General features: G+C 43.7%; 1 protein-coding gene across 1 annotated transcript; it reads right to left on the reverse strand.

Moving 5' to 3' along the window:
- Positions 1-2,290: 2,290 nt before the first annotated feature.
- On the reverse strand, positions 2,291-17,654 carry STRA8 (stimulated by retinoic acid 8). Its single transcript, XM_069001134.1, has 9 exons — positions 17,553-17,654; positions 16,919-17,120; positions 15,129-15,204; positions 13,618-13,702; positions 13,066-13,218; positions 9,859-10,141; positions 8,472-8,548; positions 6,670-6,781; positions 2,291-3,093 (listed from the first exon to the last, which is right to left on the reverse strand). The coding sequence occupies exons 2-9, from the start codon at positions 17,024-17,026 to the stop codon at positions 3,019-3,021; spliced, it is 969 nt and encodes a 322-aa protein (XP_068857235.1). The 5' UTR covers positions 17,027-17,120; positions 17,553-17,654; the 3' UTR covers positions 2,291-3,018.
- Positions 17,655-17,792: the final 138 nt, after the last annotated feature.

The following is a 17,792-nucleotide window of genomic DNA, read 5'->3' on the forward strand; positions in this document are numbered from 1 at the left end:
TTCCAGGTCTGCCCACCCCCATAGGGTAAGGTGTTTTTCCTTGTGTCTAGCTGGAATTCCTAATGTTTCACCTCTTGTCTGTTGCCTCTTGTCCTTTCACTGTTCTTCTCTGAGAAGAATCTGACCCTACTTTTCTGTACCCTCCATTGGACAGCTGAAGGCCAAGATATGATGGCCCTTTTGCTGTCTTGTCTCAAGGTAGAACAAAACTGGTGGGTTTCTATGACAGACATATTGCAGCCCTGTTCTTTGGTTCCATACCACAGCTGTAGCAGTAGGTGGCTTGTTTATTGGTAAGGGATATACTGGGGTTTTTTGCTTTGTGTGGGAATGAAGCCTGAATAGATCAATTGTGTGAGTGTTTGGATCTTAAAGGAAGAAACATTATGGTATAAATAGTTTGGTGTTATGGGCAGATTGGAATGCCTCTATTGATGATTGTGGTGTTATGTCTTTGAGAGAAAAGAAAATGATTTGTACTTGAAGTATATCTGACCCTGCCTCTACCATCACAGATTTTAGATAGGACCAGAGTGGAGCTGGGCATGACTTTACAGGTCCTGGCGTGAGGGGTCCCAGCTCCCAGAGGAAGCTTCTTGCCCAGCACATCCTCTGGCTCTGGAGGCACAGACAGCTGTGGGGGGTGGCATGGTGGTCTGGGGCAGCTGTGTCTGCTGTTGCTAAGGCCTAGAAGGCAGATTTTCTGAAGTTGTTTACATCCCTATGTCCATCTCAGGCTCCTAAATGTCCTTTAAAATTCCCCCTTTGATGTTTGTTATCTATTTATTAAATACCCTTTTATTTGCCTCAGGGGGACAATTCCAAATTTTAAAATTGTGTAGGCAGGCGTTAATCTGCAGGGCCACCACTTCTCCCAGCTGCATGTTGCCACTTGAGATTTGGAAGCAGCTTTGGCTTTGCTCTGCAGCAACACAGTTTCTGTTTACTTGCTACTTAATGAGAAGATGAAAATCAGAGGATCCTCAAGCCTAAAACTGAACATTTGAGGGCTGTTCCAGATTGCTTGGAGCACAGCCAACTAACTACCTGTCAACTGTATTTCCCTTTCACGCTACTGAGTCCTGAGTGCAGCAAGACTCACTGAAGTCAGCCAGGTGTGGGGTCACTCTGCTTGTGGCTTCGCAGAGGCAGACAGCTAATTGGCAAGTCCAGATGTTCCTGCTGTTCTGGTGGGACATGGTGATGGGGATTTGCTTGTACCTAGGTGCACTGGCACTAGAGCAGCTAATCAGAGGCTCATTTTCATACCTTAGTCACAAGAAGATGTGACCTGAGCAGTAGGATTGCCTTTTGTTAGGCTCACTGTGTTGTAAAGTTAGAGGCTGCTACCCTGCAGCACAGCTGTCATGTACTGAGTCCTGTTCAGCTAGGTCTGCCCAAACCCCTATCATGGCTGCACTGTCCATGTGCATGGATGTGTCCATCCCACTGTTCCATCCCTGCTGCATTTCTGCCTCCAACTCGTTTCCACTGCACTGCCCCAGTAGCCTGCTAGCCTACATATTTCCAGATTTTTTCATGAAATATTTTCATTAGAACAACCACTGAGTGCTGCTCAGTGTGGGACCTGTGCACACCTAACAGTCACATGCTCAGGAATTAAAGCTGCTTCCCTGCCAAGGCAGAGCAGGCGTCATGCACACCAGTGCAGAACAGCCATTGTCCGTGTAAAGTTGGCTGTGCAGGAGAGGAAACCCTGTTCCCATGGTCCTTGCAGGCCTGCACTCTTGTGAACTATGATCATACAAGAGGCAGAACCAAAGTAATGTGTTCTTCATCTTCTCCTTAATGTCATTACAACACTTCTGGCCTCAAACCAGTGCCAGCATGTATAAATGAAGCACACTGGAAAGGCCAGGGAATGGCAACCCTGGAGAACTCTGAAGGGCTCTTAAACCCAAACAAGACTCCTGCACCCCCACTTTCAAACACAGCAGCCTGGCAAACATTCATCTGGGAGTGCTACCACAGCCTCAACTACAGAAAGGGCTCTGTAGTGTTTATTTTTCCCTTGTACTTTGGTACTCGGCTCCACGTGTTTTTGCCTGAATGTATCATGCTTTTATGCACCAAGGCAATGCTGGGCCACAGTCCAGGCCTCTTGGATTCAGTCTGAAAGCTGACTGCTGAAGATGGATACCTAGGCATGCCAGATTTAGTTTAGGTTTTAAAATAAAACTTCCATCCTTTCTGTTTGTGATGGCTGGTAGCATGACCTCAACATACCCACTATCAGAACACAGTTTGTTCAAGTCTGCAGAGAGCCTTTAATGATAACTCAGAGAGGTGAAGGACTTTATTCAATTTCACAGCACTTTTAATTCCAAGACACTATCTGAGCATCGCTACTCATCCGAGAATTAGATGTGGAAGAAGAGCACAGGGCTGATCACTTGGCTTTACACACTTCACAAAAGCAAATAATCCAAAGTGTATTACTGTGCCTGCACTTTCCTGGGTGACTGGGGAGTGGGTGCTCACTGCTGCTGTCCTCATAAAGAGATCGAAGAGCCTCATCCCACTCTCTGTGAGAAAATCTCTCTTTCCTTGTCAGCCCAAGATGAAAAATTGCACCAGAAAAGTAATCACTGCCAGGAGGTGATTTGCAGGTTGCAGTTTGAGACCTGCATCCTATGGGAGTGTGCAGACTGCCACTGATCTGGCCTCCTGGCTGCTCTTCCCACAGCTTATGCTAGGCAAGGTCACTTAACTGTACATGCCCCAGTTTCTCTGTGAAGTGAGGCTAAACATTAAATAGCAATGGGTAAAAACATTTATTAATAAATATCTAAGACCTTTGAAACCTTTAAAAAGTATAAATTACTCAACTGATATATCAAGAAGTACTAATGAGGGAAGGAGAAGTCAATGGTAACAAACCAGTTCAACACTGTCTCCACACTCTGCTTAGAGAGGTAGCTCACTGAAAGAGGTGAAGCTTCCTCATATGCCCGGTGCACCTGGCAGTGCTTGGCAAAACATTAGTGGAGATACTGTTTAGAAATCTTCATCATCAAAGGTCTCAGTGCACCGCAGCATCACGGTCTCATGATCATAGTGAAGATCTTCTTCCTGAAAGCCCCCCCAAAGTCGAGCAGGATTAAAAAACAGAGGAGTTCATTGAATTTCAAATACGCAGTGAGTTGATCAAGAGCTGATGTGCCAGCAAATGCACCATGAGCCCTCCCTCCTCTCTGAATCAACCACCAGCATTTGATAAGTGCCTGAGGGCCTGATGAAGAATGGCTCAAATTTTCTGCCAGTTTCCTTCTAAAACCACATGGCTCCACCCTGTGTCTATTTACATCATCTAGACAGCTGTTACTGACTGTGGTAGCAAGTATGTCACAAAACAGGCTATGAAGGTATGAGAGCTTCCTTGAGGCCTTAACTTCTACCTACTTCAGGCTTTGTTCCACTTTTAACAACAGAAGGAAATGGTCTTCTCTTTCACCAGTTTACAGAGAATAAGTGGCTCTTGAGAAATCCAAGTCTAGAAGGTGAAAGTGTTCATGCCTGCAGTCCATCTAGTCCACCTTCCACATTGATGCAAGACTCTTCAGTGAAATACTGCTTTTAAAAATAGGTGCTGTTTAAAAATGTATAGCTTAAGGAGCACTAAATACCACTTGCTTGTTAAGTGACTCATCTAAAATCCATAATTTCAAAAGAAAGTGTGCCTTTGAAGACACAAAGGTGCTCAGCACTATTTAGGAAAAAAACCTCATTGAGTTTCATTGAGGTAAAAACTTTGGATCTCAGTCTAAATGAATCCTTTACTGCCTTTGCTGCTAAGCTTCTCTCATGATGTGACCTTAAGACAACAGCTCTTGAAAAATTACGAGATTGCTTAACTAATCTCATGCTCAGAAATATTTCTTTATCATGTACCATAGAAGCATGCTCCCGTTCTCATTTTGGGGTCACTGCCTTTTTAAGAGCTCTCCCTTTCCTTGTCCAAATCATTTCTCCCCTCCTCTTCTTGCGTGAGTTTTTCTGAAGCTTTTTATTCCAGCGAGGGGCATGCCATTGGCAGCCTTGAGAGCCAGGGCAGCGGCTCAAGAGGAGCTGTGCTCAGTAGCTCTGTGACTATGAAACAGGGACCATCCACAATCCAACAGCAGCAGCTGCAGTTTGTACCTGGACACTTAACCAGAAATGACAGAACAGGGCACTGGCACGAATGACCAGCAATGAAATCCATCACCTCATCAGCGCTGCAGATGAAAGGAGACCATGGGCTGCCTTTTGTATTTCAGTCAGGTGCACATCACACGCCTTACCTTGGTACTTACTGTACTTGCTACCCACCTCTGTATCTTCTACAAGGTGTGTGCACAGTGTCCTGGGACACTGCTTTATCCTTGGGATAATTTATCCCAGCACTTCCCAAACTCCTGTGCTAGCATAGCACCAGCACAGGTACCACGTCAAGGGAAGGGGAATGGTCTGCAGAGGTTCAGTCATACCCATAAGGTAAGCAGGACAGGTTCCTTTCCCTGTCAAGTCCAGGAGTCTCTGATGCTCTGAGCAGCCCAAAATCTGGGGTAAGGTGAGTAGCCTATACTGATCTCTCTGCTGCTGCCTGAGTTGGTGTGTTTCAAGCTAGCTGGAACATCTTCTATCCCTGCTCTGCAACCACTTTCATAACTGTCTCAATCTGTTTGCTTTGAGATGGATCCGAATTTCTGCTCTCAAAACAAAAAATATCTTGTCAGTCATATTTTCTTTTTGCCTTTTTTTTTTGCCTCTTGGCAGCACTGTCTAGATGTGCAGTACTGCACTCTAAATCAAAACAGATTGTGACCTTCACATTATCTAGCCTGGGTGATTTCTGCTCAAACTCCCTTTTTATTGTCTTATCACAGACAACTAAAAGTTCCTGTGTAAAACAAATGTGTGCAGCTTTTTATTTCCTTTTGGATCCACACAGTACACTCAACTGCCAATTTGCAGTACTTTGGGTTCTTTTGCTGCTTTTCTTCCCATCACTGCCATTCTCCTAGTCTTGTTTTAAATGTGCCTCTTTAAAGCTTGACAGAGACACCACCTCTTCCCATACCACCTCATCTGGGAGCTGGGAGATGGACTTGGGCTCACATATAACGAGGCAGCCCCAAGCAGAAGGACAAGATGAGACCATGCCAGGTCTGACACTCACAAAAGAAATTTAAAACCAGAAAATGCTATATCTTGCCTAAAGATTTTCTTTCTTTTCTAGGCCTGCTCAGTTCATGGTCATTTACATAAACACAAGAAGAGCTCTGCTCTTACATAGAACAGAGCTATTCATGGACCAAAGGACTGTGGAGATCAGTGCCTGGTCTCTGACAACAGTCAACAGGTGAAGTTTAGAAAAAAGTGCAAGAATTGGGCACACAGTGTGCTCAGTTTTACAATAAATGCTCCTACATTATAGCAAACTGTGCTGTGAGGTCCTCCTGTACTGGAAATTGAATCTGGACTTTCAGGTTTAGTAATTGTCCATGGATTGATGACCCTGGAGTTTAAATATGGTAATTTGTACATGTAAATATCTTTACCATGTTGTTTTTTTCATTTTATTTAGTGCTTTCTAGTTCTTCTGGTGTTAGACACAATGAGTAATCATTCTGTGTACCAAATCCACACCATGTAGGAATAAAATGGTCTTGCAGTACCCCTCAGTCTTTTTTTGTAGAAAAGTCCTACTCTTAACAGTTTCTATTTAATGCCTTTTCCTGTGCTTGCTGCCATTCTCTGCACCTCCTTTAGTGCTACTATCTCCAAGATGGGGGAACCAAATGGCATGCAGCAGTTTCTATGTGATAGATTCAGACAGTGGTGCAACACTAGTTTCTGCTTTGTTTTCTGTCACAACTACCCCTCACCACAAACCTATTTTCCTTCAAAGGAGCATCTGTTCAAGTACCAGAGACAGGTGGGAGCTAGGAGCTAGGCAATAGAAACCAGCAAACCAGTGGCTGCTGTGGAGGTACCACTGACTCTGAACCAAACCAAGCACGCTCTGCCTGAGGGGTATCTCCCTTTCTGTTCTTCACCCACAGGCAAGCTCTGAGCCACCTCCTTGGCAGGGAGACAAGAAGGGGAGGACAAACAATGCAAGCACAAAGACTTCTGGCTCAGCAAACTTGCAACAGTAGGCTGAGGTTAAGAGGAAGCTCAGGAACTTTTCATCAGCTCTTTCAAGATCATGAGTATCCTGCTTCTAGGGCCTGCCAGTGGAGGGCTCAGGGCAGGGAACCTGGCACCCAGACAAGCAGAAGGTGGTTCTATTGAGCTCAGAATGAAGCAGCTGAGGATTGATGGAGAACTGGAAAGTGAGCTTTAGCTGCTCAGAGGAGATCACTCAAGCTTTTCCACAAGGAACTTTCATGCAAACGATAATAATAAAAAAAAATGTAAATTCCTTATGTCATTTGCCATTTTGAATAATATTCAAAGCAGTATTCACTCAGTTTGCCTCTTACAAAGGCAATCCTACTGGCATTTTAGAATGACACATCTGAAATTACGAACCCCAAGTTCTTATTTGTAATCATTCTGGATGATATGATCAGAAGCATTGAATACAAAAATCCCTCTCTGACATTGCTTGCTCCTGAAATACACTGCTCCTTCTTTAAGGAATCCTTTGGCAAGGCTTACCTGGCAAAACTGTGTATTAGCAAAGAAGAGGTGTTTTAGGAAGTCAGTGACCTGCAGATAGAGTCTCTGGTGATCCTCTGGATTTTCAGAAGTGCAGCTTGCAAATGCTGAACTGAAAATGGAATCAGATACTGTATTTAATTTCCTGTTCCCTTCTCCTTACTTTCTCTCCTCCATATTTTACTTATAAATTAAAAAAAAAAAATCAAATTGTTTTCGAGATGGTTCTGATAATAAAGAAAACAGCCAAGCAAGACCGGGAGGAGAGGTGATGGATGTATTGATGAGATACTGTTTGCCAAGTGCAAGGCAGATGTATAAGAACAGAGAACAGAAAAACAAGCAACTGGTGTCACAACAAGGAGATCCACTGAAACCTGACAGCTACAGTAACACTGTTTTGAGGAAAAGTAAATATCCATTAAAACAGACAGCACCAATGGTTATTTGGGAGTGTATTTGGTAGGGTTGTTCAGAGGAACAGCTTTGACTTCTTCTGTAAAGTTTTTGAGTGAGTTCAGTAACCTGTGTTCATGTAATGACATGTTAGCTGTAACTGGCAGGTTTGTTCTCAGGTAACTGTGGCACAAAGATAAGCTTTTCATTCTGGACCTCACCTCTGCATTCTTCCTGGGATTTTACAAAGTTCTGCCATCACACCTCTGTCCAGAATTACAAGGTGCAGGACAATAGGCAAGGAAGAGAAAACAATAAATGTTGACTACTGAAATACTAAACTGGTTTGGGACCTAAGACAGACTGTAAAGATTATTGTAATACTCTGCAATATTAAGAAATACTTAATCTTATTTTAAAAACAAATGGAAATTATGACCTAATAAATACTATTTAATAAATAAATATCTGTTAAGCTTTTTCATCCATTCAAGTATATTCTGATCAACAGCCAAAACAACCTTATTTTGATTCATTCTCTTCTGGAAGTGCAACCTGGAATGGTGGCAAAAGGAAGAGAGTCACATTAAAGATTACTCTAAATGTTGAAAAGTAAGTAGAAAATGGGATTAAAACCCCACAGATTAAAAACACTATTTGCAAAGAGAAACAATCCTAACAAAGACTAAGTAGAAAGAATACATAAAAGAGGAATCATAATGTGATTTTCCTCTTGAGGAAAACAACCCTTTTTGTTCTTTGGTCTACTGGAAAAAATCAAAGGCAGTGCCAGCTTTGTATTTGACATGTTCTCTTCCAGGTAACTCATCTGAACTGAAGAGGAAAGAGGTGTTATTTAGCAGGTCCTGTGTTTCTTTGGTATTACTGTTCAGGTCAACCACACTTTACCCTGATCGCCTCCACGTGACTGAATTAGGGTACTTAAAAAAGACAAGGGAGAAAATGTTGACAAATTATCATTTCTGTCTCACTAAGTGAGAGTACAGTTTATGATTAGCTGATTTCATCCACAGAATGCCTCTTGGTCCTCACAGGCCTGGTAAGTGACAGAGAGAAAAGGAAAACATGAGTATTGTAAGTTGAAAAGACAGAAAGCTGTGCAGAGTAGCAAAGAAAATCAGAAGGACCTCAGTTATCCTGAAGTGATGGGCTGCTCTTAATAAGTGATTCTTACTGATTCTGCTGTAAATGACCATTAGTCATTTCACTTCTACACCTGAAAAGGAAGTATTATTGTGAGCACAGTTGCTGGAGGCTGCTACTCTGACCATTTATTAAAAAAGAGAGCTGGACTATTGTCTTACTCCACAGAGTACTTGTCGTGGAGTACTGAAGTGAGCTATTAACGTGCTGTGTCTGCCAAAAGGGGGCAGTTTGTAATTTACCTCTGGCTGGACATGCCCTGAGTCTTGCTTCTGTCGAGGAAACCAGCAGCAACATCAAACGCATCTTCAAACATCACCTAGCAGAGAAATCACTTCAGATGTCAGCATATCCAGCCACCTAAAAGTTTTACCCACGGCATAACTTTTAATAATGAAGTCTTTAAAAGCATGATACTCTTTCTTTACATTTAACAGGTATGTTTGCAGCTAGAGTAAACCAAGAGATTTTGTGGAGACAGGAATAATGTGGAATAACTGTATTTCATGACTGGGAACACAAGGTCAGTCCACTCCCTTAAGCCTGTGTTTCAACCTCTAGGAATTAGGCTCCACATTACATTTCCCAGAAAATCAGTAAAACCCACGAATTGCGTCGGTGCTTTAGAGACTTGACTGTGGACTGCTGCTTATGGCTGGAGATCTCAGCTGTACCAGCCAGTTTCTCCAAATTCCAGTTTACAAAGGAGTTTGGATGCTCCTTGTGCTAGACCACTAAACTCATTAGTTCACTCTGCCATAATGCAGTTCACACACTTGCTGTGCCAGAAAGTACCGTACGTGGAACATTCCCATGACATCTCCTAAGGTGATGAGCAGTATGAGCTGTGTCCTGTGACCCAAAAAGAACTTGTCAATGCAATTTACTTATATGCTAAAAGTAAACATCTGTCCCTTTCTTGCAGCTAATGAAATTACACATACCTCTTCGAGCAGCTCGTTCCTTCAGCAATCAGTGCTCCAGGAACCATTTATAGAGTTGGCTGTTCTTTAATCAATCTCTTATTAATAAATGCCTTGGTCTATTCAGTCACTGACTTCTGCTCTGCAGAAGTGCATGGTACAGGCAGTCATTGGCCCTGTACCACTGGGACTGGTCTAAAAATACTTTCTCTTTGCTACCAAGTGCTTTGATGAAAAAACCCCACCCAACCCAAAACACAGCAGGCTTTGGCAAACTAGGTATTCCTTCTGGATTTAGATCATCTGTGCTCTTTGGAGAGTTTGCAGAGCACAGTAACTGTATAATTCTTGTTCTTGCTTCCTGTCCCTGGAGCAAGGTACAAGCAAATTTCACTGTTACTTGGCACAGAAACTCCGCAAGTCAGTGGAGACCAGCAGGATTACTACACTGCACTACTGTAGCTTGCTAGCTATCTTCTCCTATCTTACTATCTTATCTTGCTAGGTATCTTACCAAGATAAATTTTGCTGCAGACATTTACGCAAAGACTGCTTATTGTCTCCATGTATGCATTCATGCAGAACAGTTGTCTTGGGAAAGCTTAGTTACCACTGCCCTATGTTTGCAATTAAAAGCTGCAGAGCCAATTGGCTTCTGAAGGCTTGGAGTTTCAGAGGCAGACTATGAATGTTGCTGAGCACTTACTTCCTCTGGCGTGGAGACTGAGGAACCACTGGCTTCCTCACTGTTACCTCCGCTGTCCCTCACACTACCTTCAGTGCAAGCAGGCTCTGGGCAAACAGCCTTGGGATCCATGAAGAAATCTCTCTGGCTACAGTACTGCAAGATGCTGTCCCTGCTCTCTTCAGAAAGCTCTTGCCAGAGATGGGAAATAGCTGTGGAGACCTCAGGAAGAGGCACCTCTCCGGTGCAAACAATTCCATGCTCTATCAGCAGGTCCACTGTGTGCTTATAAAAATACAGGTATCTGGAAGGAAAGGAAAGGGAGCATCTCTTAAGAGCAGGCTATAAGGCAGCCATCTACTGAAAATCAGCAGGACACTGGGAAGTGGCTCTGATCCATAACTACTTCACTGACTCTGCCTCCAAGACTTCATACAATTACTGAGTGATGCCCAACACTGCTGAAGATTGCACCTGAAACCAGGCTCCAGCTTCAGCCTCAGCCTCAGCAGGACTGCCTCACAACAGAAGCTCCAGGCACTGCAGGTTGTACTGGTCGCACAGGCAAACCTCATACTGGAATTTAATAATTTTTCAGTTACTTGCCTCTGTATCCTGAGCATTTTGCACTGAAAGTCCCTTTTTATACATTTACTGGCATCGCACTACGCTTTAAAGCCCTGGCTGAGGTCATATCCTGATGCACTAGGTGCTATACATGCAGACAGAAGGACACTACCCTAGGTCTGGATGCTCTGACTTAAGCATGGACGCTCAGTTTCCCCCATTTTACATCTAAGGAAACACATCCCTAGGACTGACTTCTATGCAGTCTGTAGTGAAACTGGTGGTGGAACACAGGGCTCATAATTTCAACCCAGTGGCTAAATCTCAGGACAAACCTGCTGCTTCTGTTAGCACTGTGCGGCACAGTGAATCAAGGATAATAATGTCTACTTCAGAAAGCAGCACTGAAGGTTATTTTACATTAATTAAATGCTTAGAGAGTCTCAGATGAAAATAAAAAGATCAAAGGAGTACAAACCAAGAGTTCCATAAACAGCAGTCATTGGTACTATGTTTGGGCTCAAAATGATTCCTTGGAAGATGTCCCAAATGAGCACATTTCCTGATTAACTGAACAGTATTGCATGAGAAGGCAACTCAAAAGAGTTCATTCTTTTCTTTTTTATTTGTAAATATTTGTTCCAGCAAACCAATATTGAAAATATAACTTTGTAGGCAAGCATAAACCTGTTTAAACCCCAGTTTCCACACTCAGGAGTATTTTCCACCACTGCTGGAGACAAAATACCAGAAGGGGAATAAGTGTTCTCATGTAAGGTACTGCACTCACTAAGGTTTCTGTATGTCCAGCTCCAAACAAAAGACCTGGAATTTCTCAAGCAGAACATGAATCACCATTAGACTGCTCTGCTAAAGAAATTAAGCTTGAAGCAACTATTTCCTTCCCAGATGGAAGGAGGCAACCACATTTTGCACTGGACAGAGTACTGTGAAGTCCTACCAATGTAGCTCCTGCTGCTGGACATGGGAAAAAAACCCAGTCAGTAGAAGCTCAAAGCATTTCTGATGCTTCCCAAATCATGTGATTAAATGATCATCAAAAGGCTGTTGCTTTCTTTGCTGAAGAGTCCCTTTCGTTTTATGCCTGCTATAAAAGGTAATTTTTTGACAAGAATTAGCTATAAACCAAATGCAATCTGCCCTAGGACTATAGGGTAAGTGCCAGAGTCTCCACGGTACAGGCCCTGGTCTACCTTGTCAGTAAAGAACGTGAAAGTCAGGTGTTTATGGCTCTGTCGTGCACTCTTTGATGAAGCAGATTTTTCTAATCCTGAAAATCTTGGTTCAGCACATTTCAAGGTCTTCTAAACGATACCTTAACTACAGCCACCTCCAATTCTAACAGGAGCAAAAGCAGGAACAGGAGTGGGAAGCTGGTGCCATCTGCTGGTCCAGCTGCACTCTCTTTTTGAGGAAAAACCCGATGATCCAATGCGTTTTTAGAAATACACAGCAGTTCAAAGCAAAAGAGAAGAAGGAACCGCAGAAGTTTTTGGCTACAGCGGTGATGCCATGGAAGAGGATGCTAGCTGCAGCTCTGGATTCTCCTGCACTGCGTGTTCTTAACTCTGGAATGGTTAGGGTGAAACGGACTGCTTGATGGTACAAAATAGATTACACATGCATCTATTTCTCATATCTTTACAATCAAATAGTCGTTTATCCTGTTGGAAATGCAGGATAGAACCTCTAATTACCTTCTAGCGGTGTCTGACAGGAAGGGGAAGAACATGGGAGTATAATGTACTCAGTTTTAAGATATCAGTAACTGGAAAAACCCCAGTAATTTTACCATTACGACTTCCAACTAAAATACATGGACAACTGACATGAGAATGGTGGTCTTTGACTTTTAGGTCCTGCATCAGGCATTTAGGAGCTTAAAGGGTTTACAGACTCACACCCACTAGCGCTAAGCGTAACACACATGCAAGTGTTTAGGTTCCCCTCCTCCCCAGCGTTGCAGACATGTTTGCATTGTTGCAGAATGCCTTCTGGTATTCCAGACAACCTCTATTCTGCAGCCCAGAGGCTGAGGACTACAAGCTCTTCCTTGGTTGAATCCAGCCTTACCCTACTCTGATCCCACTAAAAAAGTAATCCAAGCTGCCAAGGAGCTAAGGGTCTGTTTCTGGAAGGGGCAACAGTGTTCAAGCTCCTCATAACAATGACATTAGAGGAAGGATGAGCATCACTGTGGGGAAAAGAATGTGCCTAACTCTGGTTCCTGCACCTCCCTGGAACACATACAGTTAGACTCCTGACAAGTTCATCTGCTGCAGCAATTCTTACCCTCCTAAAATCTAGCCCCATTGCAGGGATACAGTGGTAAAGCATGGCAACACAGAGACTGACACACTTGAAAGAAATTTTCTTCTTTTTCTTAAGGGGTGAAAAATCCTCAGGGATCTACCAAGGCCTGAAAAGCTGGGGACTGCTACAACACTGAGAGTTCATTCATGGTGCAAGCTGTGGGGATTTAGGAAGTGATCAGCTTCATCACCAGTAAGGCCAAAGTTGCTGGCACAAGGCTTCTGCAAGGCAGGTGCAGGCTCCAGCAGGGCTGCATGGACAGCAGTGCCTGGATGCAGTGATTATGCAAACAAGTTAAAAACCTGAGGCTATGTGGGGTGCACCTACCGTTCAAATTCCACTAAATCTGGGGATAAAGTGTCTGAAAACTGGATCAATTCTGGCTTCCCATATTCTTCTGGTGTTTGTTTTTCACATTCTTGAAGCAAATACCAGATGGCAGAGTCACTTTCACTCACATCTTCTGAGGCTGATGTAGTGCTGGAAAGAACACAAGGGAAAAAAGCCACATGAACAACTTCTTAACTGGATTAATAAGGCCCTTGTCATGGTCACTCCAAAGCCCAGAGCCATTCTTCCCAAGCCAGCTTTTTCCTCCTTCTTTTGCTCTGCAGGCAATGAGAAATCCTTGCCAGAGATCAGCTACATAGAAGGGAAAGAAAATACAAGCACTGACTGGAAACGAGACCACCAACATGCTTAGAATTTTTGTGCACTCAATGGGATTACAGCTGTCCAGGTGAAACCTCTTTATCCTCTCCTCATGATGAAAAACCTCTGCTTGGAAATACAGTAGCAATGACAAAGAAGTTCAGAGATGCTGGGATGGAAGCAAGTGCAAAGTATTATCATCTTTTCTTGACTGGTATAAGCCCTTACCTGGAACTGCCGAACTGCCTCCTGACATACTCCTCCCTGACTTCCTCCAAGCTGGATGGGCTCCCATCCTCCAGACTGCAGCTCGCTGTTGTCAGCAGAAAGGTTACTGTCACATCAATGGCACTTTTGGCTTCTCTCTCACCCTCAGCCCCAACCAAGCAGAATACTGCCAACAACTGGTTCTTCACAAGCAGAGCTTGTCATTAGGCAAAAATGATGTGAAAGAAGGAACATTTGTCTCTTCTACAATGTAACTAGCACTACTGGGAGTTTATGAACACTGAGGAACTTAGAATCAATGCCTTCTTCCTAAAATTGATTTGACAGAACTGATGGTGAAAACAACCAGCAAATCAAAGTCTGGCATGCACTAGTCAATGCAGTATTTTTTGATTACCTTATAATGAATAAATTGCAAGTAAAAAACCCTGACATCCAAGCTGTGATTCACAAGCAGTATGAATTTTGCATTTATGCAAGCACATACAAGGGGAAGCTTGCCTCAAACTCCCCTCAGCAAGCCTCACTGCTTGTTATCCCTTCAGTTTTGCTGTCAAACTATTCTTTCTACCTGTGACTCACTTTTATGGGTTATCCAAGGATGTGGGTTCAGATGAGGTTTTTCATTTTAAGCACTGAGACTTCTAATAGATGCAAATTACTGGAGGTGCAAGTCACATGAATAGCCATTTTTTTTCTAGCTGACAGGAATTTGGACACTTGAAGGGACAAAAAAATATGACCAAAGCCTCTATCCTGTCAGCCCCTAGTCCTGCCTGCTGCCAGTGGAGGCAGTGGCCAGCAGCACTACACAGAAGGCACGTTGTAGGGGGCGTGAAGCCCCGCAGCAGGAGCTGCCACCCGTGCCGACGGTACCTGCTGACCAGTGTGACCGAGGTGTCACAGGCTGTAACAGAGCAGGCCGTGCCAAGCTGAAAGAAAACAAAACTGTAGCACCTCTCTTAACCATTTATATCAGAGTGCACTCTTTACCAGAGGCTTCCATTTCCTGCCCTAGGAAATCCTTTTAGCTAACACCCCAGTGTGCTGTTGGGCAGTGTAAGCTCTCTCAGGGCTGGGTGCTGGTGACAGCTGTGACTCACACTGTGCCATACGGCTGCGGCCAGAGGAGCACACAGCTCCTGCAGGCTCTGAGTGGGAGCCTAAGGATCCAGCCTGGGCACCCATGCCAAGCCCCACACCTGCCGGGGTGAAGCTGCCAAGGGGACTCAGCTCGAACAGCCTGCTGCCATGGGACAGCAGGAATTGCTTGTTTCCTTCCTTCACCTAGACTGGGGAAGGGGCAGGAAAGGCTGAGAGTCAGAGGGGTATTTCTGAGACACAGTGCTTAGTGACAGACTTTTCACCATCCCTTGCTTTTTGCTACAACTAAAGCCACAGTTGGCTGCAACGCTTTCATGGGCTCAGCTGTGTACAGCTGTCTCTATTTAACTAATACATAAAAACCAAGTCCGGGCTCTTTGTCCAAGCAAATACTTGCATACAGTTACCTTTCATCTTCAGCAAAGAACACAAGGTTTGCTCCAGCTTCTGGATAGATGTCTTAGCCTTACGCAAAACTTGATACTAAACATAAGAAGAAAACAGAACTGATTGTTCTCTGCTCTAACTAGATTCATGTTTTAACATGCCTTCGTGGCTTTCTGCACTTTTCCTTCATGTTTACCTTCAGTACTTTCTATGTCTCTGTGAAAACAACTGTGTTGTTTCACTAGCTACCCTTATACATATGAAAAGGGGAAAGAATTAATAGGAGAGTAACTTCAATATAGAATATAAATATTTGGGTATACATTATGCAATACATACACAAACACCCAGTCACACAGACATTTGCTACTTAACTCTGATCTTTTTTCATCAGCAAATGGTCTTGTTTGGATCGTTTTCTTCTTGGAGCATGTCCAGAAATACCATGCTGTGAAGTCTTGTTGGATGCCTACCAACTTAAGGCATAAGATTTTACTAATGATTTCCCATGAGACTTTTGCTAGGAGAAGCCTTTGCCATGTCCTGCATTGCTCCAACCCGGATTACAGCAGTGTAGAACATGGCAAAGGCTTCTCGTAGCAAAAGTCTGGATTAACAGGATTAACTTCAGTGCTGCACATCATTCCTTCATCATCTATACCAAGCACATCTGAAAACATACAGCCAAAGCATTTAAACATACATATCTCCAAAATATTTCAAGACTTATGTGCATGGTGAGACCATCCATGTCTACACTGCAGAGCTTTCATGCTGGATATTTTAGCCAGGCACCAAGTGCTAGGATTACAAGCAACCTTCTGTATTTAGGCTTTTTAAGATATTAAACTTCCTTCACCCCCTAGAGTCACGCAAGCGGCACATGACACTATGAAAAAGCAATTTTAAGAACTGGCATGTGAACACAGTCCCCTTAGACCAGGCAAAGGAAGTAGTTGCTTAATCTTGGCTTCTGAGATCATGCTGACTTCAGGTTAACTTGTATCTTGCTAGAACATGGCAAACTGAACTATTACCTCAACCTGCACGAGAACTAAGGGACTCAGCAGGCACAAGCCACATGTAGTGGTATTTAGCATATTCAGGGGACAACTCCTGTCCTAAACAATCATTACCCCCTCTATTTACAAACTGGAAAACTGAAGGTAACCAATGTAACTAAACAAATCAGTGGCAGAATTGAGAAAATACTCCTGATGTTTACTCCTCTGACTCAAGCATGGCAATTTCAGTCTTTTCAGCAGTATTTTAAGTAAATTTTATCTTTATAAACAATTTTGCTTAAGTAGTTTCTTCCTTTAGTAGAGACCAAGAAACAGTCCTGGTGCTTCTTTTTTCCCTGAACTTATTTTTCCAGTGTCTTGAAGACAAAGTACACCTCCTAAAACTGAATGAATTACTCCTTTCCCTCTAGCTCCTTCTGTCCCTAAGCTCACTGTTCTGATTTCAGAACAAAATGCTGTGACATCAGCTTCCTCATGGGATCCTTGGTTTGTTTCCAAAATAACTATAAAAGAAAATGCAACGCTATAAAAGTGCTGTAAAAAGCCCATAAGAAAAGTACAGATAAGGCACATGACAAACCCATGACCCAGAAACTACAAACTGGACAACTCCCTTACGCTGAGTTGGCAGCTTAAAAGGGAAAGGTGCATACAGTGAAATTACACACATACTGGCACCCATAAAGACACCGTGATCCTCCTCAGAGATTGAACCTAAAGCTGGTTAAATTGGAACATACTCATGTATTACAGCGATGCATAGAGAAATAGTCACTGTTCCCCACCTTTGAGGCACAGTTGTCTGACTGGGATAAAACTCTTCCCCGCAAGCTGCTGAAGAGTCTTGCCAGAGGAACCCAGTGGTGTGCCTGTGGCAAGTGCTGCTTTGCCATGCAGTGTTCTACCTCTTGCAGGCGTGTCAGGGGATTGAGACTCACTTTGGCATGTGTCTTCCTTAGACTAGTCTCCAGCTGTGTCTGTTGAAAGCTGCAATGCAACATTTATTTATACTGAATAAATATGTAAGTGAAGAGAAAGAAATCTTACAGCCCGCATAGTGGACAGACAAAAAGAAAAAAAAACTGGCTGACTGACAAGAGTTTATCTTTCTGTAGAAAATCACTGAGTTTGAAATATTCTCTTTCCCTGAGAGATACCTGCCTGTTAAGTACTTACTGAAACCTAATTCACCACTAACAATTAACAGCAACCCAGCTGAAGCCAGACTCCCATCTCCAGCACCCTTCCCTACAATGATTTGATGTTTCATTTCCATGGAATATCCAGGGCTCGGCTTCACAAAGCACTGAGACTCCTCTGCTCCCACCGATGTTGCTAAAGGACCGGCTTCTTTACAACACTGATTTTTTTTATCCCAATAAACTGTGACATTGATGTGGGCAACGATACCATACATACACTTGCACGAGAGGGCCAGATCCAGGCCCAGCCGGGCCTGCTGCAGCTGCCCCGCCAGCCTGACACAGCCTGAGGCGCCCGCCGGGAAAGCCCTTCCCGGCCTTTCACTGGATTAACGCCCACTGCGTCGCTACCGACCGCAAGCACAGCCTAGAGGTAAGAGTGCCCGCCCCCGCTGCTCCTTCTGAGGTCGGGAGGGACAGGCCGGCCGGGGGAAGCCCGTGAGGGGCCACGGCGGGA

The sequence above is a fragment of the Aphelocoma coerulescens genome, chromosome 1A (assembly GCF_041296385.1).
Source record: "Aphelocoma coerulescens isolate FSJ_1873_10779 chromosome 1A, UR_Acoe_1.0, whole genome shotgun sequence".
Taxonomy (NCBI): domain Eukaryota; kingdom Metazoa; phylum Chordata; class Aves; order Passeriformes; family Corvidae; genus Aphelocoma; species Aphelocoma coerulescens.